We start from the raw sequence: 21,993 nt of genomic DNA on the forward strand, positions 1-21,993 counted from the left end.
GGGCAGTTTGGAGAAAAACATTTTTAGGGCTGACAAGTGGGGCAGAATTTCTATCGGTATAGATGAGACAATGCTGGGTGGTAGGAACTTTGTGGATTCCTGCAGATTCCATCACAAAAATGTGGGGAAAATGTGTGATTTCCAGCAAAGTTGGAGGTTTTCAGGGCATTGTGGGTAAGAAAATGGTACGGGGTGCATGTGAAGCACACCACCCTGGACTCACCCAGATGTTTAGTTTTCAGATGTGTCTAGGTCTTGTGGATTTTTCTACATGGCAGTGTCCCAAAGTCCAAAAAGTGCAGCCCTCACCATTCCAAGTGGGACGATTGAGAGTTAGCCAAGCTCTCATGGCCCAAATGTAAAACCAAAACCCCAAATAATCAAATGTCCACTTGCTTGCCGTGGGATAAGATGTTTTAGTGTGCGGAAGAGAGCTGAAAGACTGTTACCCCCATCAGCTGGGGTGGGGGCATAACCATCCCATACTGGTTGGTAGCCACCACCCCACAATTTTTTATTTTTATTTTTTTTTATTCCCTGGCATTTAGTAGTCTTCCTGCCCCCGGGGTGTGGATCAGGGGTAATTGCCCCATCTCCCCACTGGTGGGCAGAACAACTTTGGCCCCATTTATTTGCGGTGGGGGTGTGGCCATACCCCCACCCTCTTATTTTGAAAAAAAATCTTCCCTGCTCTCTGGTGGGCTTTCTGCCCCCCTGGGGGGCAGATTGGCCTTCCAAAAATAAGCCGATATGCCCCCAAGGGGGGCAGATATGACCAACAGTAATGTGCCCCCATGGGGAGCGACCCTTGCCCAAGGGGCTGCCCCCCCAAAAACAAAACACACACACACCAATCGCTGTTGCCTAAGTGGTTTCTGCCACCAAGGGGAGCAGAAATTACCTAAAATAAATTTGCCCCCTTAGGGGTCGCTCCCCTTGCGTGAAATTGGCGCAAAAAAAAAAAATCCCTGGTGCCTAGTGGATTCTGCCCCCTTTGGAGACAGATCGGCCTAATAAAAATAGGCAGCTCTGCCCCCAAGGGGGGCAGAAATGGCCTAAAATAAATGTGCCCCCCAGGAGAACGACCCTTGCCTAAGAAGTCTCTCCCCTTGCGTGACATTTTCGCAAACAAATAAAAATCCCTAGTGTCTAGTGGTTTCTGCTTCCCCCTCGGGCAGATTGGCCTAATAAAAATAGGCCGATCTGCCCCCAAGGGGGGCAGAATGGCCCAAAGATAATTTGCCCCCCCGGGGAGCGACCCTTGCCTAAGGGGTCGCTCCCCCCAAGTGAAACTGACAAAAAATAAATCCCTGGTGTCTAGTGGTTTCTGCCCCCTTTGGGGGCAGATTAGCCTAATAGAAATAGGCCGATCTGCCCCCAGGGGGGGCAGAAACAGCCGTAAAATTATTTACCCCCCTGGGGAGCGGCCCTTGCCCAAGGGGCCGCCCCCCTTATGTGTACATGTAATAAAAAAACAAAATCGCTGGTGTCTAGTGGTTTCTGCCCCCCCCCCCCCCCCGGGTTGATTGGCCTAATACAGGGGGCAGAAATGGCCTAGAAAACATTTTGCCCCCAGGGGAGCGACCCTTGCCTAAGGGGTCGCTCCCCACATATAAAAAACACAAAAACAAACAAAAAAAATAAATCCCTGGTGTTTAGGGAGGTTTCTGCCCCCCCCCCCCGGGGGGCAGAAACAGCCAAAAAACAAATTGCCCCCCCTGGAGAGCGGCCGCTATCCTTGTCAACAACAAAAAAATTCCCTGGTGTCTAGTGGCATTTCTGCTGCCCGATTGCATCGCGATTGGGCAGCAGAAATTCTCAGAGAAGCCTGAAAGGAGAGGAAAGGCCTTTCCTCCTTTCAGGCTTCTCTGCCCCCTCCACGTGATCGGAGGAGAAATGCAAAGCATTTCTCCTTTGATCGGGCGCTGGAACCTGAACTTCCAGCGCCGGAGGGAAGGCCTCTGATGAGGTCAGCGCGCGCAAGCATCATCAGACGCCACCGGGGGGTCACGGGGGTGGAAGGGGAAGCGATTCCACTTCCATCCCTGCCCAGGAGAGGGGGGTGCTCCCCCCAGGGGCCTATAGCAGGACGAGGTGGTCTCGTCCTCGGCACAGAGGAACTGGCGCAGAGGACGAGATCACCTTGCCCTGGGCACCCAAGGGGTTAAAAACAAAGGCCAGGGAGTCCCTTATTGTCACTGTTTCAAAAGCTCCTGTACATTTGGTAAGATTGTTTGGTTATCTTTATTTTCTTCATGGAGATTCCCATGACAATCCGCATGTTGACATTATAGGCAAGTGGAAACTTACTCAAGAGTCTGTGGGCACAACTGTAAACAAGGAAAAACTAGTAATGTAATAACCAACTAACTTACAGAAGTACCGGGCCTGATCGAGGACGAGATCATTAACGCGGAGGACAGACTAGGGGCTACCCAAAATGCTTTAAGAAATGTGATTGTCAAGATTGTTGATGAGTTTTTAATGACGGCTATTAGCCAGCCTTCTATTCAAAATAGAACATCTGGGCCATGCCTGTCAACCGTACCTCTCGAACTAACAGAACTCTCAATTAGTATTAATCCCCCCTCCAGCATAAAAGTGTAGACAACCTGTTAAAAATACACTGACAAGACAAAAGAAAAGAAAGGTACAAAAACAATTAAGGTTCTTGGATGTAGCGACAGTAGTGTTAAATCTCAAAGCCTGATCTCCGACTTTGCCCCACTGCTACCTAAAGGATTGGAAACTTTATTGAAGCTGATCTATAGCAAACTTGATAACATTGAAAAACTTTTGGTAAAAACTAAAGAAATCAAGGATCGGGCAACAAACATCGAACAGACAGCAGAAGGGCTTTTGGATCTTAACAAGAGGCTCAACTCTGGGCATGTTTCTTTTGAAGAATGAAATGAGTGTAAGATACCAGTCATGTCAATTCTGACTGAGATGGGTCCAATTAGGGGAACTGTTATCACATGTCTTAGATTGCCGTGGGCCAGAAAATTTAGAGGTGGCCCCCTCTACAGACCCTTGTACCACTTGCCCACCAACTATAAGCAAGAATTTGGGGCCTGTATGTCAGAAGGGCAATATTGAAATAAAGCCTTCAGCCCCTGCAGAAGATTTGCTACATTTACCTCTAGATGCAACACCTTATGTAATTGTTCTCGTGCAACTGAGTCTTTGAGACTGCTACACAGCAATGTGGTTCATTGGATCTCGAATCAGATATGCTACCCTAATGTCATAGGCCCAAAGATTATAATGGCAAGGTTGATAGCGTGGGTGGGCTACTCAAAAAAACAATGTCAGGGAGAGTGCATAGTAGTAAATTTTCACCGGCCTTCGACAGTTAAATATCTACTCAACGGCCTTTGTTATAGACAGTATGGAAGGAGGAATCTGGGGGAAACAATTACAGCAGTTCACTTGGGCTTTTTCTATAGATCTTACCCAGGAAGTCTTGTATATCATGACTACGCCAGAAGCCTCCAGTAGCTAAATGCCCAAGAGATATTGGGAGAAAAGTTAACAGATTTTGCCCCCTTAGCAGTTGCAATGAACTGGACTGACAACCAGGGCCCTCGATACAAGTGGAGGACCTCTTAAATCACTGGGAAAACTTGAGGAAAGGAAACATGCTTAGTGTTGACCACCCGCATCCTCCATACCTGCCTGGCATTGCCTCTCCCCGTTGTATGAAAACAATAATTAAGTCATGGAACACAGCAGGGGTTAGTAACAAACTGGGGAATAAGGAATGGAAGGAATTAGTTAAATCAGTGCAACTGGTTTGTCTGCAAGAAACCTGGCACAAGAAAAAAAGTTTCATATTGAGGAATACTATTCAGTCATTACCTCAGAGACACCTTCCCCCAGTTGCAGAGCAAAAGGAGGACTTGCAGTTTTTATATCAACCCTAGACCCATTAACTTAGACAAAAAGCTCAACTCGTGCACCCTACTCTCAGATTTTGTACATGTAATCTATAGAAAAGCTGGGTTTGTGTTGATAAATTATTATAATAACAAATTTGACTCTACAAAATGGATGGTTTTGCTGACTTAAGGAAAGAGCTTGGACTGTTCATTGGTAATAATAAAGAGGGCTACTGTTTTATTTGGGTTGGAGATTTTAACATTACTAAATGTCATTTAGCGGTCGACAAGTTCTGTGGGCCAAGAGATTATGTTGGTAATGGACAACCTCACTTTCCACATGGTTTGTTAAGTGAAATGCTGTTTCAATGTGATTTAGAAATTACGGCACAGAACCATGGATACTCAGGGATGTGGAATTCCTATCGCCCGACGCCCGGGACATCTTGTTTGGGGTCAAGGGCTACAAGTTTTTATGTTTACTTTGTCCTTGGGACAAGTAGGCCCAACCCCCTGCAGCACAAACCCTTTGGTTGCCTGATTACAGAGAGTGGAACTCTCTGCAGTTGAGTTAATGTGTTTCCAAAAGATAACACTGTTCAAACTTGTATTTATGGTTCATTATTTGAAAGTCTTCATTATTAGGGTGAGTGCTGTAAATAAATGTTTTAAGGTCACACTTCACTACTGACGTTGGTTCCCGTACAAAAAATAAAAAAAACGTGTATACACATGTTTGAAAAGTTTAGGCTATGAGGCTAAGTATAACGCTCCCAGAATGCTCTCTGATTATATGCAAATGAAGTGTCATTTAGTAAAATGTGTTGATGCATGCTAGTATTTCCCAAAAATATTTCTAATGGAAAATCAGTGTAACCATTTTCAACACGATTATGGGAAGCATGAAAATAAACAAACACTGACAAAGCCAACTGATCTGACATATTTTTATAAGTCTTTTAGTTTCATCAATGCGTGTCTTGTTTTGACATGGCTTTTGTAACACTTTATTGTTGTGGGAGCTACCAGGCCCACAACATTGTAACAAACCCTGGCAAACCCCCCCAAAAAAGTTTTTGAACTCTCTAAAAGCACACCAGCGGCATAACAAAGGCCCCGCAGCCGCCCTCCAGGGGGCCCCTTCAGCACAGCACCTGCCCTGAGTGAGTCTGGAGAGGGGGCTCCTCCATGTTCTTTACAAAGGGGCACCCTCCAGTTTAGTTACGTCACTGATTGCCACTGTAGTTCCTGACACTGAACAAAACTACTTTGTGTGGCAATATGCTCCTTGTGGAAGAGCAGAATGCGATCACTCACAGTAAAGCCGGCCGAAAGAGAGAGAAATAGAAGTTTAATAAAAACAAAATGTCTTTGTTAACACCAGACCTAATTAGGGACCAAGACCCACATGTAGGTAGCTTTTTGCATGTCGCAAACAGCGACTTTCGCTGTTTGCGACATGCAAAAAGCACACTGCGATGCACAAACCCAGTTTTGCGATTCGGTAACCTGGTTACCGAATCGCAAAACGGGTTTGAGACTCTCAGTTAGTAAGGGGTGTTCCCTTCCTAATTGCGACTCGCAGTGCAATGTAGGATTGTTTTGTGACCGCGAACGCGGGTGCAAACCAATCGCAGTTTGCACCCATTTCAAATGGGTGCTAACACTTTCGCAAAAGGGAAGGGATCCACATGCGACCCCTTCCCCATTGTGAATGTCACTGTAAACATTTTTTCAGAGCAGGCAGTGGTCCTGTGGACCACTGCCTGCTCTGAAAAAATGAAACGAAAACGTTTCATTTTTCATTTTTGTTATGCATCTCGTTTTCCTTTAAGGAAAACGGGCTGCATTACAAAAAAAAAAACTGCTTTATTGAAAAGCAGTCACAGACATGGTGGTCTGCTGTCTCCAGCAGGCCACCATCCCTGTGAGGGCCGCCATTCGCGAGGGGGTCGCAAATTGCGACCCACCTCATGATTATTCATGAGGTGGGCATTTGCGAAGCCCTTGCGAATCACAGATGGTGTCAGGGACACCATCCTACATTCGGATTTGCGACTCGCAATTTGCAGGTCGCAAATCTGAACCTACCTACATGTGGCCCAAAATTCTTAAAGAAAGTCACAAAAGTGCACCCATGGTATATGTTGTACCCTATAAAATATTTGTGAACTGTATTTTAGCATGGGTAAATACGATGTGTAGATTTGCTCATGTAAAAATCTATTGAGCATTTGCAAGTTCATTTTCCCTCCAGACACTTTCTTCCCAACCCTGGAAGAAGTTCTAATTCTGCCATTGTCAGGAGTAAATGTCCAACCTTTCTTATTATGGGACAATATTAGAGAGAAGCTGGTAAAAATCTTTAAAACATGCAGATTAGTAGGTTTGCAGACTCAAAGGCATTCCAGCCCTAGAACTATTGCTTACTGCTTCCTCCAGCCCCAGTATGCAGATCTGCAGAAAGGTGGCAAAATAAGGAAATTGTTACAGTAGGGATTGAAACTGCAAGTATTTAAGCCCTACTATGGTAGTAGCCCTGGCATAATCAGAGAGGCTATTATCAGAGCACTTACATAATGAGATTGCTGCCATAATTTGTCGCCACACTACATGGCACCAAAGGGACAAGTAGATCTTTTTACAGGACAAGTAGATTTGAGAAGCAACCTGTCCACTGGACAAGTAGATATTTTAATAAATTCCACACCCCTGGATATGGAAATACAGAGGTACGAGCTTTGTGGGCAGTGTCCATTCACCAATAATTGATCACATTTTCATCTCCAAAGGTGGATTGGAAATGTTTGAATGGTTTAGGGTAGTGTCAAGCCTTTTCAGTAGACTTCAGCCACTGCTTATTGATTTAAATCTATAGGCTCACTATAAGGATGGAATTATGATGGCTACCAACACTGAGGCAAAGGGCAATAATGGGATAAGCTTGAGGTGGCTATGTATTAACAAAACAGATTTTTTTTTTTTTTTTTTTTTTTTTTAAAGAAAAAACACTTAAGCCACATCTATAAGAATTCTTAATATGGGCTCATCAGGATACCTCTGCGTGTAGATTACTCACTGGCTTTTGTAAACTTACTACAGCGAAAGCCGTCAGTCTAAAAGTAGGAAGGAAAAATAAACCAAAAAAGACAGGTTGGTTTGACCACCACTGTAGATTAGCCAACCAAAAATTAAATTAGCTCTACAGGGCTTACCAAGAAATAGGGAAGAAATGCAATCCTTGCATTTAAATTATAAGCAAGCACTTGAATCAAGAAAATAAGAGTGCCTGGGATGACTTAATAAAGGCAGCAGAACTGAGAGATACCTCTCTGTGCTGGAAAGTAATAAATCAGCCAGTTGTTTTAGGGATTCTTAAATCCCTCTGGGAGAGCTAAATGTTCTCCCAGAAGATTGGATATAGTGCTTTGGTAGGATTTTTAATCCAGATATCAAAGCTGTGGATTTTCCACCTGTTGAGAATTTTGGAGTAGATCCTCCGTATTTAACTTTTACTATCAAAGTAGATAATTGAGCCTTGTAAAAAAGTGCAAATGGAAAGGCATCCGGCCCAGATAGGGTAACCGTAAATGCATATACGTTGTATCCTGTTTTATGGGGTCCCATTTTAGCACAGGTGTGTCTAGCGATAGGGAAAGGGTATGTCCCAGCTATCTGGGCAGAAAATATTATAGTTCTGAACAGAGAGGAGGCACAATGTTACAGACCGATCTCTCTCCTTGACTCATCCGCCAAACTATTTGGCAGACTTCTACTCGAAAGATTGGAAGCATGTGCTGAGGAAAACCATGTACCAACTGACTCACAATTTGGCTTTAGGAAAGAAGTTGGTACTCTAAAACAATGTAAAAACCTAAACGTGCTTACTAGCAAGTATACAGTAGCAAAAAAGGGTCATATCCATTAGCGCTTCATTGATTTATCTAGTGTGTTTGACCTGGTTAACCATGCCAATTTGTGGAAGACCTTAGAACAAATGGGTGCCCCTATAGTTATTATTGTTTTTGTGTTTCAGTTGAATAATCGCTTAAACACACAGGTGCGTTGTGGCCCAAATGGAGCATGTACTCCTGAATTAAGTTACGCAAGGTATACACCAATGGTGCATACTCACTACTTTTTTGTTCTCTCTTTCTATTAATGGGGTAGACAAATATGGTATAATTAAGAAAAGATCCAATTTTGTTTACAGTAAGGCGACTGCTGAGACATGGAGTTTTAGCTATCTTGGTGTACATTTCCCTAATACTGGATCCTGGGGTCCCCACTTGAAAGTTGGTCTATTAAAAACTAAGCATGCCTCTGAAGCATTTTTTAGATTTGCAGCAAAAATAGGGAGTAATGAAATCAGAGAGATACTACAACTTTATAAATCCAATTTATAAGTAGCAGTGTTTACAAGACTTCGCTGTGGAGCATGGAAAATAGTAAGTCACTACAGACCCTAGACAATAAATTTTTATGCAGATTACTGGCTGTCCCCTGTGCCACCACTGTGTATACGGTCCATACTGAATTACTAGTTCCCTATTTAGCGCACAATATTGCTACTATTGCCCTTTTAACTTGACATTGTATTTTGAATAAGTCTTTAACTGACTTCTGCAAAGGATAATCAAAGATTGTCTGGCCCTAGATTGTAAGGACAAAATCCCTTGTTTGGCACACATTAAATCTTTCTTGAATGATTTAGACACTAATGCTAGCTTAGATGATCCAGTTAGTATTTGTATTATAGCAAAAAGGAACAGAAATCATTATTGATTAGCAATAGGGGTAAAGAAGAAGAAAAAAAAAAAAGACATGCATTTTCCTCCAACCTGTCACATTGTCACGATGCTATCTAGCTTCAAGGCTGCTACTTTGGTGCCACAGTGTTGATCTATATGTGACCATACTTTCATTTAAAATGACTTATCAAATTACTTGTAAAGTGGTGGACTGAAAGCCTATATGGATGTGCATTCACTGTAGACTTCAGCCATCAAACATGATGAAGGAAAGCACTTTTACATCTTCCTATAATTATTCGTTTTGATTTCATATACTTTATGATGTCAAGAAACAGATTTCAGTAAAACGATAATGAATTTCTTAAAGATAATGATCTAACGGTCATATAATAATGTTGACAATATAGTCCATCCATTATACCTATTATTGTGATTTCAAAAGTTATTTTTCTTTGTAAGTCGACTGTAACATGAATTTAGAACAGGATTTAATAATGATAGATTATACATTTAACATTATGTGTTTTATCCCTCTAAGAATAATGTGTGTCCTTAAACTGTATTTGCTTAATTTAACCATACTGATTTACTAGGCCTCCGACTTTGCAGCAACGTGAGAAAGCCGTCTTTCTTTTCTTAACACGTCAGTTCTTCCAGACTTCACTACCTAAGAATTTTAGCTTGGGAATAGACATCCTATTGTTTAACGCATAGAGAGCCTAAGAAAGTCACCTTGAATCTGGTAGATTGAGAAACTATGGTCATGGACTACATACAATTGTTTCAAATCGTACAGGAGAGGAAGATGGATGCTTTTCCCATGTTGGTGATGGGAATCCTTCCTAATGTTGCAGATGAACTATGATTGAACAGTGAAATCTTTCGATCCACGTCATTGAAAATTGATGAATCAGAACTTACTTTGGACTTTAATTTACAATTCCAAATTTGGTTTGGAGCACTCTTTAATTTGCTTTTCTCCTGGACACTCCTGTCATTGCTACTTCATCTCTGAGCAGAGACTACATGAGTCCCTTGCCCTTTGTCATTTTGCTTGAGACTTCTGCTTGGACTTTTCTATGCACTCTAAGGAAGTAGAAACCTCAATATTCTTGTCCCTCATACTTCCTAAAATATTAATGGAGTTTTTTTTACCCTGAGATGCTCTCTATTTTTGCTTCTTTTTTGCAAACGTTAATTAGTTTCCTTTTGCCCCAGATCTCATTTTTCCAAATTATTGTTGTGCTTTATTTCCTTTTTACTTATAATCAGCAAATCTGTTAGCCCAGCACGTCAGTTAATAATTTGGCCCTGTAGGAATTTGTTTATTCAACTAACTTAGATGTATTTAAAATGTTCTCATGTTGAGGAGCAATAATAATAATAAAGGTCAGTGCAAGGGGAAAGTAGCCTAGACTTCCACGGAATATAAACAGCTTAATAAAATCTCTTTATACCATAAATGTAAAACAAACAAAATTTATTAATACTTTCAGGCGTTATCTCCATATGAATCTTATGCTAAATATAATTCTAACAACAAATTGTCATACTATTTATAAGCAAAGGTAGGTGCTCCTAAAAGAACAGTAAAAGTGCAGAAGTGCAAGTGAGTGACGTGATATATACAAGTAGTGCAGAGTGTGGCTGTATAAAATTATCTTCCCGTGGCTACTACAATCCAGGAGGCCCTGGAGTATCATTAAATTTCTTTTATGTTTTTCACATCCACTCTTTTAGAAATGTGTCGACGTTTCGACCCCGTATGCAGGCAAATCAGGATGGGGTCATCATCAGGACAGGGATGATTGGAATGGAAGCACCTACGGGGGGCATAAGTCACCGGATTATTGGGGTTCATGTGAATCACTATCTATTAATAGGGATATCTAAGTGCAACTCACCTATGCTCCAATGTGGGGAAAATGACACGCAATGGCTGGGGTCTCCCTATTGGAAAATAAACCGTGAGTCAAGAACATCAGTCAGAGTTTGATTCAAACACTAAAGAATTTTTATATATATATAAAGCGAAAAGGACTTACAGGAGTCGTAGTCCCAGGAGTCTGTTATTTGGTGTCAGTCAGATGGCTCTTGTTATTTGGATAAGCCAAATGTCGCTTGAATCCAGTGTTCATGAGATTTACTGAAATATATATATTAGAAGTTATATAGGATTATATATCTATCTAAACATGAACCCGTGAATAATAAAGACTGTGGTAAAAAACTCACATCAACTAGAACAATCCGTAGGCTATGTATAGCCAGGAAGCGCCAAAGATATGATGCACCTGATATCTATGGGCCAGAACAAGGGCTAGAAAAAGGATTATCAGTACCTCCAATGGTGGGGAAGCGTGTGTCAGGTGTGGTGGAATCTCACCTACTTGTGGTCGAGAACACTCTTGTGTCCTTCAGATGGCCGCGTTAATCGGCCAGTGGCCAGGTACTGTATTGGACTCCCCAGCAGAAAATTCGTCCTGGGTCATCAAAGTCTGCCTCAGCTCCGGTGGACAAAGAGGAACGATTGCCCATTAGCCTTACAGCGAAGAAAGAAGACAGCAAAGAAAGAAGACAGCATGCAGCGAAGGAAGAAGATGTCACGTGACGAAGAAGAAAGAAGACAGCGAAGAACGAAGACGGCATGCAGAAAGAAAAAAGAAGTACCTTTGGCGCCGTAGCCAGAGAAAGGACAGTGGGAAGTGTCCAATGGCAAAGAAGAGAGCACAAAATGAAGCAGATTACGTGCTGGCCAAATCAGAAGCACGTAAATTAGAGCGACGTTGGACCATGCCAATGGTAACTAAGGGGCGTTTTTACTTTTTTCCCCCAATCAACAAAAGGTTTAGCAAGCACAACGGGCAAGTGTGTGCGACCGCAGGTGAAACCTAAAAATAAGCTGCAGCTCATGCAGAATCAAAGGGGATAGAGGGCCCGTCAAAAGCAGAACAATGTTCCTCAAGAATTGCAAGTCTTAAACTTTTCTGGCATGTAACAATGCAAGTACGACCCGCGTTGTTTAGGAGCCAGGGCAGAATTTCTCCAGTTTCTTCACTCCTTTCACATAGTTTTCAGTATCACCAAGGCTACTTAGTTATTAAGAGCTCGACAAGGAGTACGCATTGTTGCTTTGTCCCCAGAAAGTATGTTGTCACTAAGCTATGGCAGATTTAAAGGCAATACAAAAGGATATTAAAGACACTCCCTGTCATTGGGAGCCAAAAAAGCTGCTTTAACGCTTGAGAATAATGCATTCATTTTGAAGCCCATGCTAATAGGGCTGCTTCACACTGCATGTTACTATTCCCCCAATGCACCAACCAGGACTCAAATCAGTGACCCTACACATAGGTCTTCAAACTGGGGGGCCTCAAGTGATCCGGGGGGGGCAAACTCTGGCTGAAAGAAATATTATTCAGATAACAGGCCTTTGTTTTACGCAGAAGCATGTTAGTGCAGTTTTAAAAAAGGTAACCACACTTAACTGCAATGTTTAAATAGGTTTAGACATATTTAAACATTGCCATCTTTATAAAATAATTGGGAAAAATTCTGAAGGGGGACCCAATGATTTTTATTTTTCGACTGGGGGGGGGGGGGGCTCAGCATGAAAAAGTATGACGACCACTGCCCTACAGGTATACATACACACATGCATCTGAAGTGATTACAGGCTTCTCCAATGAGTAGCTAGTGAGCAACTACTAGCTCTCTAGCTCCCTGTCAGTAGTTCTCCTGTGTGCAGCTTAACTTATTAAACTATAAGCTTTTGATTGGTTGAAGATGTGTATGCCAAAACTGAAAAGCTGTGTTTGAGATAAAAACGTGTCTTTTCAGAACCCATAGGCTGATATTTGGAGGAAAAGTGATTTGAGTTTCCAAAGCATTTTGAAAGCTGATATTCGAGTGATAAATCATGGGGTCTTTGGGGAACATTACTAATATTATTACATTGGTGAAAGGGGCATTGGAGCTATGATTGTTATATATTACCCACGTAGTGGCATTACAAATTGACTAAGCATTTTTGTTTTTACATTAGCACTTGCAACCCATGCCAGGTGCACTGAGGTAATTCTTGCTGGTAATCTTGCATATGGTGGCAAGTAATGTAATGATGTAGTCATTATTGCAACACTTAAGATGAGTAGCTCGGTTTGATTTTCAATCAACTTTAGCAGCTCTTATTTATATTTTTAAAAAAATGGTTGGGGACCCTTGTGATTACATTAATCCACCCACCTTAACCATCAGAACAATGCATCTCTCATATAACAGATAAACTCGCATTTGTTTTATTTAAGGGCTGTGCATTACATCTTCCATGCAGGTAACTGCAGGCGAAAAAACAATCGAGTCACTGACCTACCTCCACTGTGCTCAAGATCACAGTTTCCATAGTTCTTTATGCAATTCGAGCACTGGCTGAGGATCCAAAGCCTAACCCCCAGAACTACTCTCCAAGTGCTTATGCAAACATTCAAGCTATCTTTCTACCCCCACACTCTAAACCAAACTCCGCAATTACATATATCGAATTGCTAATACTTGTGGGGGTGGAGAGGTATAAACTGACGATTACAATACAATACATTGTATCAGAGAACAGCACTCAGAAAAGATGCCCAGCAAAGCACAAACTTACAACAGATGCGCATAAACGCAGACTAATAATGACCCATGACAAATACACATGCACTTCTGAAAAATGCTCCATAAACAAAAGCCAGAGGCAAAATATCCAAATACATTAAACAATCAGTCTGCCTAACGAACAGGTCGGAGACAGTCTAGCTGGCAAATCATCTAGACGGGCACAACACTGTAGAACCTTAACTCAAAAACAGTTAGAAACACAACGGCTTTGCCAACACATGCTGTACCTGCCCAGGGAGTTGCTCCACCCGGTAGCCGAAGAGGATCTGCTCATAACAACCACCTAGGAGTTGTACCCGCCGCTCCATGCCTGGAAAACTTTGAGCAACTCTAGAGAGCGGAGCGAGAAGGGAGACGCACACGTGAGAGTCATTGGGCGCACGTTAGAGTTGCGCCCCCTGCAGCATAAGAAGCAGACATCTTGTAAGGGAGGCCGACAAAGCACAAAGTAGAACTATGACACATATTTACAAATGTATATTCCGATGTGCAAACACGACTCTACACAGATTTGTAAATAGTGGCGATTAATAATGTACCCTAGATGTGTGACATATTACATCTTTCTGTTCGGCGAAAATACTTAGATGTTCAATCTATCTGTATTCATGGATTGACACTACTAAAACCTTGACAACTTAAAACGAATAATTAAGAGGTACCCTTCTTTCAGCGTTCTTTCTGCTAGTAAATAAAAAAAAAATCCAAACGGGTTAGGTGCTTTGCGTTGTATTTGTCGCTTTTGCATAAGGCAGTAAGAATTGGTTCCCTTTCTCTGCCCATAGCAAATGGATTGCGTATATTGATTTAAGCTGCCTCACACGAGGGACTTAAAAAAGGTTTATGCGTGCAATGTCACTCTGTGACTGGGTGGCAAACTGATAATTTTCCTATTGCTTTTACTGTTTCCTCATCTTTTTTGCAACTTGAGGAGTCCGCTTCTAAAAACAAACATAGATGTGTTTGTCCCTTCTTTGTGTTTATGCCATCACATGGGTCCTCTTTCTATTTTTACACTACATTGCTGCGCTGAACCTGCGGTCGAGGACAAGGTTCGTGGACAGAAGAGCGCCCGCCCGTACCATCCCACGAGAGGCAATATGACCAGCGTCTGGATGGGAGATGTAAGTGCTGCTAAAACACACTGACCTCCTTACCCGGGGTGACTAACTTCCCTGTGCGTACAGGGATAGCCCGTAATTTATAAAGCGAATAATATTTGAGTTTCTGGTTTTGCAAACTTCATTTTATTTGTGGAAAAGGTGGCCGAGAAGTTCATCGTTTCTTCACTCTAGCTCTACTGTTTTTTTCTGAATGTTGTTTTACCACCCTATCGACTTTTTCCTCTAGCCACCGCAGCTCACTCGTACAGCATCGTATATTGTGCGAACTGGCATCAACGAGGGAGAGGATGTGGCGCAATGGCTGAATCTGCCTACTTTGGAACTGGGGAGCGAGTTTCTAGTCTTGGCGTCGTCTCAACATCCTGTGATTCTGGCCACATCATTTAATCTCCCCGTGCCTACCAAAATATTAATGTCTCCTTTTGTAACATAAATGGTGGTCATTTACTGCGCTCCAATACCTTTGGGTCTGCTAACGCGCCTGGTGTAAGGTTCTGTGAGGGCCGCCTCTGGCCCGGGCGAAATAATAACGCATGCACTTGCTTGCTGGTCACTTGGGAAACTGCCGCAGAGCAGCCCCTTGATTTATTACATAAACTTGGTTCCGCGTTCCGTCCGGACTCGCAGAACTAGATACAAATAAAAGGAGAGTCTGGGTGGCTCTCTACATCCCTCCCATGTTTTACTTCACACAGAAGAGAAACAGACCAGAAAAAAAAACAAAGAATGCAAAGAGAGAACGTGCACACCCACAATACCAAAAAATAGAATAAAACCATACAACGTCCCAGGGATGAAATCCCACTGGTGAGCAATCAACGATGACCCAAAGTAGTTTCTTAAGGGCCCAGGGCACAGACAAAGCCTTTGAGCTGACTGTTCGGCACCGGGTTGGGGCGTAGATGATAACGTCCTCCCAAGGGATGCTTCTTGGACAGGGGGGTGGCCACTAGCTGGAGTGCCCTGGGGCATTGTAACACGAAGCCTGAGCCTTTGAGGCTCACTGCTAGGTGTTACAGTTCCTGCAGGGGGGGAGGTGTGAAGCACCTCCACCCAGAGCAGGCTTTGTTTCTGTCCTCAGAGAGCACAAAGACCCTCACCACATGGGGTCAGAAACTCGTCTCTCAGCAGCAGGCTCGCCCAGACCAGTCAGTCCTGCACTGAACAATTGGGTAAAATACAGGGGGCATCTCTAAGATGCCCCCTGTGTGCATTTTTTAATACATCCAACACTGGCATCAGTGTGGGTTTATTATTCTGAGAAGTTTGATACCAAACTTCCCAGTATTCAGTGTAGCCATTATGGAGCTGTGGAGTTCGTTTTTGACAGACTCCCAGACCATATACTCTTATGGCTACCCTGCACTTACAATGTCTAAGGTTTTGCTTAGACACTGTAGGGGCATAGTGCTCATGCACCTATGCCCTCACCTGTGGTATAGTGCACCCTGCCTTAGGGCTGTGAGGCCTGCTAGAGGGGTGACTTACCTATGCCACAGGCAGTGTGAGGTTGGCATGGCACCCTGAGGGGAGTGCCATGTCGACTTAGTCATTTTCTCCCCACCAGCACACACAAGCTGGCAGGCAGTGTGTCTGTGCTGAGTGAGGGGTCCCTAGGGTGGCATAAGACAAGCTGCAGCCCTTAGAGACCTTCCCTGGCATCAGGGCCCTTGGTACCAGGGGTACCAGTTACAAGGGACTTACCTGGGTGCCAGGGTTGTGCCAGTTGGGGAGACAACGGTACATTTTAGGTGAAAGAACACTGGTGCTGGGGCCTGGTTAGCAGGGTCCCGGTAAGCAGGGTCCCAGCACACTTCTCAGCCAAGTCAGCATCAGTATCAGGCAAAAAGTGGGGGGTAACTGCAACAGGGAGCCATTTCTTTACAATAACATCATTAGAATATAAAGAAATGCAGCATCTATCTCCTAAACAGAATTGTGTCACTACGGTCACCACTCTTACAACAAAAAGTCTAAAATTAAAGTACAAGAAAAGAATAAAAAAATGGAAAATTGAATCAGTCATGCAAAGGCAATTGGAAGGTAATAAGCCCTACCATAAAATGTCCATGACTCCTGAGCGAATTAGTGAGGTAACTAATACATAACATTCTCAATTTCAAGTGTGTTATGATGAAATGGCCCCTTCTGCTAAGCGTAAAAAGTGGATATCAAATATATCATACGCTCAAAATCATTGACAACAAAATTACAGATCCATCGTTTAGAAATAATTATACACATCAGTCAAATAAGTAACAATGGATTAATCTCCCCAAAAATATTCCAATTCCCTGTCTGTGTTGAGGCCCATTTCTACCGCTTTTAGTCGCATTATCCAAATTGCCTCTTTTCTGCATAGAGTGAGTTCCCTATTTCCCCCTCTAGGGTCTCTTGGAACATGTTCAAAACCAAACAATTCAAAAGTTTTTTATGATTGTCCTGTGACTCATAGGCCAAAATGTGTGCAACTACAGGATATCTCTAATCCCCATTTTTAAGTGCCCTGACATGTTCACCAATCCTGATCTTGAGAGGGCGACTAGTAGTTCCAATATAAATGAGAGTGCATTTACAATGTATCATATAAATAACAAATTAAGTATTGCAATCAGTCGCTGACTTGACCCTAAATACCTGATCCATCATTGCAGAGAACTCCTTGGTGCCATGACAGGCCCAACATCATACTCCACATTTGAAAAAACCTTCCCTATATGTGGATAGCCAAGTATTTAAGGGTTTCATCACTGAGAAACTAGGCCTTGGAATATTTCTCAAAGATCTTCCCTTGCGAAATGTGGTAACTACCTTGTCCGATTATAAAGTTCCTTAAAGTCTCATCCTAATATAAAATATTCCAATCCCTGTTTAATAATCCTTCCAAGGGCCAAAGACGTACTAGTATAATCTGTAACAAATCTCACCTTATCAGATTCATTACTAAGTTTACCTTGGCTCCTGGATTTCAATGTATCACTTCTAGCAATGTGTCTAACCCTGTGCTGTGTTTTCCTAATCACATGTTTAGAGTAACCACGTGTCATGAATCTCATACTCATCTCATCAACACAATTCAAGAATTCGTCATCTTTGCCGCAGTTACGTCTAGCTCTCACCATATGGTATTGACATAATCTGATGTTTCGGATGTGCACTCGCAGCATGTAAACTAGAGTTACAAGCCGTGGCCTTACGAAATAATCTACTATGAATCTTGTTGTTTTCGATAAAGAGTTCTACATCTAAAAACTCAATAACCTTGGAGCTATACTGATAAGTAAATTTGATATTCATAATGTTTGAATTAAAAAAATCACAAAATTAAATTAATTAATTTGCACTGTCTGTCCAGATCATGAAGCAATCATCTATGTACCGTCCCCAGTACAATATATGTGTTTGCCATTGAGTCGAATCTGCACCCCAGACCCATCTGTCTTCAAACCACCGCATAAAGAGATTCGCGTATGAGGGTTAAATCTGGAGCCTATCGCCACCCCTTGTTTTTTTAAAAAGAAAGAAATTGTTTGCAAGAATTGTTAATCATTTCGATCAGCATTCCTGTGTGATCCCAAAGACTTGCCAACCTCCTATTAAGGAAATGTTACAATGCTTGTTGTCCTAAGTCATGATTTATACAAGTGTACAGTGAAACAACATCCAGTGTAACCGATAACATATTGCTTTCCCATTCCACATCATTCAAAATGCTCAGAATATGTGTTGTATTCTTGATGAAAGATGGAAGATTATAAACAAAACGGTTGTAGAAAAAGATCCACATATTCAGAGAGTTTCTCAGTTGGACCTGAAATACCGGATACAATGGGTCGTCCTAGTGGAAATAGTAATTTGTTTATGGATCTTAGGCAATGTGTAAAGACAAGGGAACTTCGGATGATCAACCTTAAGGTATAGGTATTCATCTTTGTTGAGTAAATCTTGTTGGTACCATGTCAGTAATTTGCTATTTATTGTATTAATTAAACCAGGAATTGGATTGTATGTAATGTGTTCATAACATAAAGCATCATTTAATTGTAATGTAATCTCATTGTCATAATCCAATTTATTCATAATTACAACATTCCCACCTTTATCAGCCTGCCTGATAATGATGTCTTTCTCTTGTTGAAGTGATCTAAGTGCCTGGAGTTCCTCAGAACTTAATTTCTGACTAGAATTACGAAATGTGTCTTTGGATAGATATTTGTCAAAATCCTTGCAAACCAAGCCCTAGAACACACCAAAATTATTGTTGCTAGCTGATTTCGGTGTCCAACGCGATATCTTTCTTAAACCACTAGTAATGTTGGTGTTGGATGTGATGGCTAAATCCTCCAACACTTGTGAAAGAATATTAAGATCCTTATCTCGTTCTGCAATAGATAATAGATTTGCTGTGTCGTGAATATCCCTGATAGGCAGGGCACTCAATTCCAATCTTTGGGTAGATGAACTGGGTGGTTTAGGACCTGCTTAGCACAAAGTATTTTTATTTTTAACTTTAATTTGCGAACAGATTTAATAAGTCCACCTTGGATCTACATGGGTCCTCATATCTGGTGGGACAAAAATGTAAACCTTTCTCCAAAAGGTACTTAGCCCCTGGTGAGAGCTCAAGTTTAGATAAATTAATTACATTAATGGATGATGAATCACTAACTTTCAGACTCTCTTGTCCCAGGATCTTGTTTTCATCCCACCTTGTTCTCTTACTTTTGCAGTTAGCTCCTCTCCCTCCCCTTCTGGTCTTCCTATATTTGGCCTCCTTCTGTTCTGGTCGTATTTGCCTTGCTTGAGTCTCATGAGTTCCTGTAAAAAACCATTGCTCTTGGTAATTGAGCCGAGCTGAGTAGAGGTACCCAGCCCACCATCCGTGTCACTGTCACTCGTGACCGAGGTACTAATGGAAGTAGAGTCAGAAACATTGGAAATCGTTGACCCTCTATGGGTCGGGTTTGTGTGAACAAGATGATCGTATTTACTTGCAAAAGTAAAAACCCTACACGCCAAGTAATCCCTTTCATCCCTCTTAAGTTTTCTTGCCTTCCTCTGTGTAATCTCTTCTGGGAATTTTAGTAAAACCTCATCCAAAATCCCATAATTTTTCTCTGTTGCCTCCTTCAAATTCAAATCCTTGATCTTTTTTTTCTAGAACAGCAATCTCAGATTGCAATGCACTATCCTTCCTTTTGGCGTTAGTGATTAAAATATCTGAGTCTCATCGAACTAGATGTTAACTCATTATCCCATAAAGCCAAAAGGTTAGTGTCCAGATCATCATAAGTGGGAAATATTTGTGATCGAAGACCTCATGGAATACGGTTCAGTTTTTTTGTATTGCTTTAGTGTTGCTCCATCCCACCGTTTAGATAGTTCATTCTTTTTTAATTTCTCAAGTCTGACAGATTTATTTCTCAGGCCTTCATTTTGTAGACGATTAGTACCATGCACAGTATCTTGATATATACCACCTCTAGCTAAACTGTCAAACAATTCCTCCGCTAATTTGGTTCTATCCATAGTATCCTATGAGTGCGTATCCTAAGCTGCCACCCTAAAACAAGGTATACAGAAAAATACAATGGGTGTGGAAATGAGGGAACAAGAAAGGCGCTCAACACTGAGTAAGGCACAATGTACAAATACGGTGCACTCGCAGAGGAATACCCAGACCCCTAACAGGTCTACCAAATAAACAACAAAAGTTAAAAAACATATGTGAGGCACTCATTGACAAGTGAAAACAAGAATTCAATTGGAAAATAACTAAGAGAAATGAATGCCACAATCATTACATGAATAATCCATATTGCTGAAAGTCCAAAAAGAATGCAAAAACAGCTCCTGGAAATGTTTTCCAGTCCTTTTAATTTATTCATAAAGTACTCTGTATTCCGTAGAGTGGTGAAACTTCTTCAGATGAATACATCAAATTCATATGATGAACCAAACAAAACTCTCCGGTACACCATTGATAAAGTTCTTGTACACACAGCCCACCATTGATATTGTTCTTGAACAAACATCGAACACGTGTTTCATATAAGGGGAACAACCCCAACGACTTCCTCAGGGCTGAAATTTCATCAAAACAAAAACTTGAAACAGGTAATGTAATTCATGTCAAAACCCATGCCACCAAACTGTGAATGAGGAACCAAAGGAAAGATACTGAACGCCAAAAAATAGGAAACCTCCTAGGTAGGGAGGCCTGGCGCATCCCGTGTTGGACATGAGGTGAAGGGTATTTCAGCACAGAGCCCCTACCAAATAGCAACCTGTTTGTCATGATCATGACATCAAGAGTGGTGAATAAAAGACTGAACCTTCCTCCCAACTGCATGTCCAGTGTTGATTCATTCAGTATCCATCCCCATGTGTGCAGCACCACCCAGACGTATTACGTTCCCACTTGCAACAATTGGTGATGAGGACTGAGACCTGTTACCACCCATGCTGCACCTTGCTGTCACTGACCGAGACAGGATCTGGTGCAACCTCACCATGCCTGCAGTGTCTGTTGCAGCTGTCCAGCATGTCCTGCTGTCGCTGCTCTCTCCAGCCCTATTCCAATGCACAACATCGCCCCAAGGGAGACTGCAGCACTGTGCTCACCACGCAACACTGCTGCGTGGCTGCAGGCATGTGTGCTGTGTTCCAGCTCCAGAGCAGCTCCTCATCAAACTGCTGTCGGTCGGCAAGCCCCGCTCCCATCTCGACGAGCCTTGTTCTACAGCATGGTACCAGCTGAAACTTACGAACCTGGAGGCAGGAAAGCCCTCTTGCCTCACTCCTCATGCCATGTGATCTGACAGCTGCCTGAGAATAATGCCCTCAGTTGTCTGCCAAGAAACAAAATGGATTTAACAATAAATATGAAAATAATTGAACTGGCACTCACCTGCCTGATGTGACTGGGTCTCTGGCAGGCATTAACCTGCAGGATAGAACCATACACTCACAAAAAACAACAACTTCCTTTTCATTGGACGTGACCACACGCACACAAGTGGTTACGCAGAGTTTCAGCCACCACCAACAGCAGACAGGTCACCGCAACCTGTGACACCAGCAGATGCGCAACCTCCCACAGCTGACAGCAACCAAAGATGGCATCTATTCCCGCCATTGAGCCGTTCATGTGCGATGGGCCTTCATCCTTTCTCGTGGTTAAGTGGAAGGGCTGGCTCAACCGCCTAGAGACTTACTTCACTGCCGTGACCATCAAAAATGAAAGGAAGCGCCCCATGCTCCTACACCTAATAGGGGCAGCCATACACAAGATTGCAAAGTCTCTTATGGAAACAGGACCACTATATATGTACAACACACTAAAACAAGCTCTCATGACTCATTTTGAACCACTCGCCAATCCAGATTGCGAGAGGTTCTTGCTACGCCAAGACACTCAACAACGCGAAGAGATGGTTGACGCATTCTACGCTCAGCTCAGAGTTGGCCAGCATGTGCACCATGCCAGATGCTGAAGACCAAATCAGAGCACAATTCATACAGGGGCGTTCCTCCACAAAACTATGGGAAAACATCCTCCAAACTCCTGGAATG

General features: G+C 42.4%; 2 protein-coding genes across 3 annotated transcripts in view; one reads left to right on the top strand and one right to left on the bottom strand.

Annotated features, from left to right (window-relative positions):
- The window catches only part of PAK1IP1 (PAK1 interacting protein 1), a 192,375-nt gene extending 178,696 nt beyond the window's left edge, over positions 1–13,679 (bottom strand). The window contains exons 1-3 of one of the 2 annotated variants that reach the window (XM_069217031.1): positions 13,522–13,642; positions 10,681–10,781; positions 10,540–10,585 (exon numbers count right to left, since the gene is read on the bottom strand). Coding sequence is in view for 1 of the 2 variants with exons in the window: in XM_069217022.1 (XP_069073123.1) it covers positions 13,522–13,602 (81 nt within the window). In the remaining variant the exon portion in view is untranslated. Of the gene's footprint in view, positions 1–10,539; positions 10,586–10,680; positions 10,782–13,521 lie in introns of both variants that reach the window. The other variant, XM_069217022.1, reaches the window with a different exon arrangement.
- Positions 13,680–14,277: 598 nt separating this feature from the next.
- The window catches only part of LOC138267822 (tRNA selenocysteine 1-associated protein 1-like), a 207,894-nt gene continuing 200,178 nt past the window's right edge, over positions 14,278–21,993 (top strand). The window contains exon 1 of the mRNA XM_069217040.1: positions 14,278–14,418. Coding sequence (XP_069073141.1) covers positions 14,287–14,418 — 132 coding nt within the window. The 5' untranslated portion in view covers positions 14,278–14,286. The remainder of the gene's footprint in view (positions 14,419–21,993) is intronic.

This window comes from Pleurodeles waltl, chromosome 2_1, assembly GCF_031143425.1.
Source record: "Pleurodeles waltl isolate 20211129_DDA chromosome 2_1, aPleWal1.hap1.20221129, whole genome shotgun sequence".
Lineage (NCBI taxonomy): Eukaryota > Metazoa > Chordata > Amphibia > Caudata > Salamandridae > Pleurodeles > Pleurodeles waltl.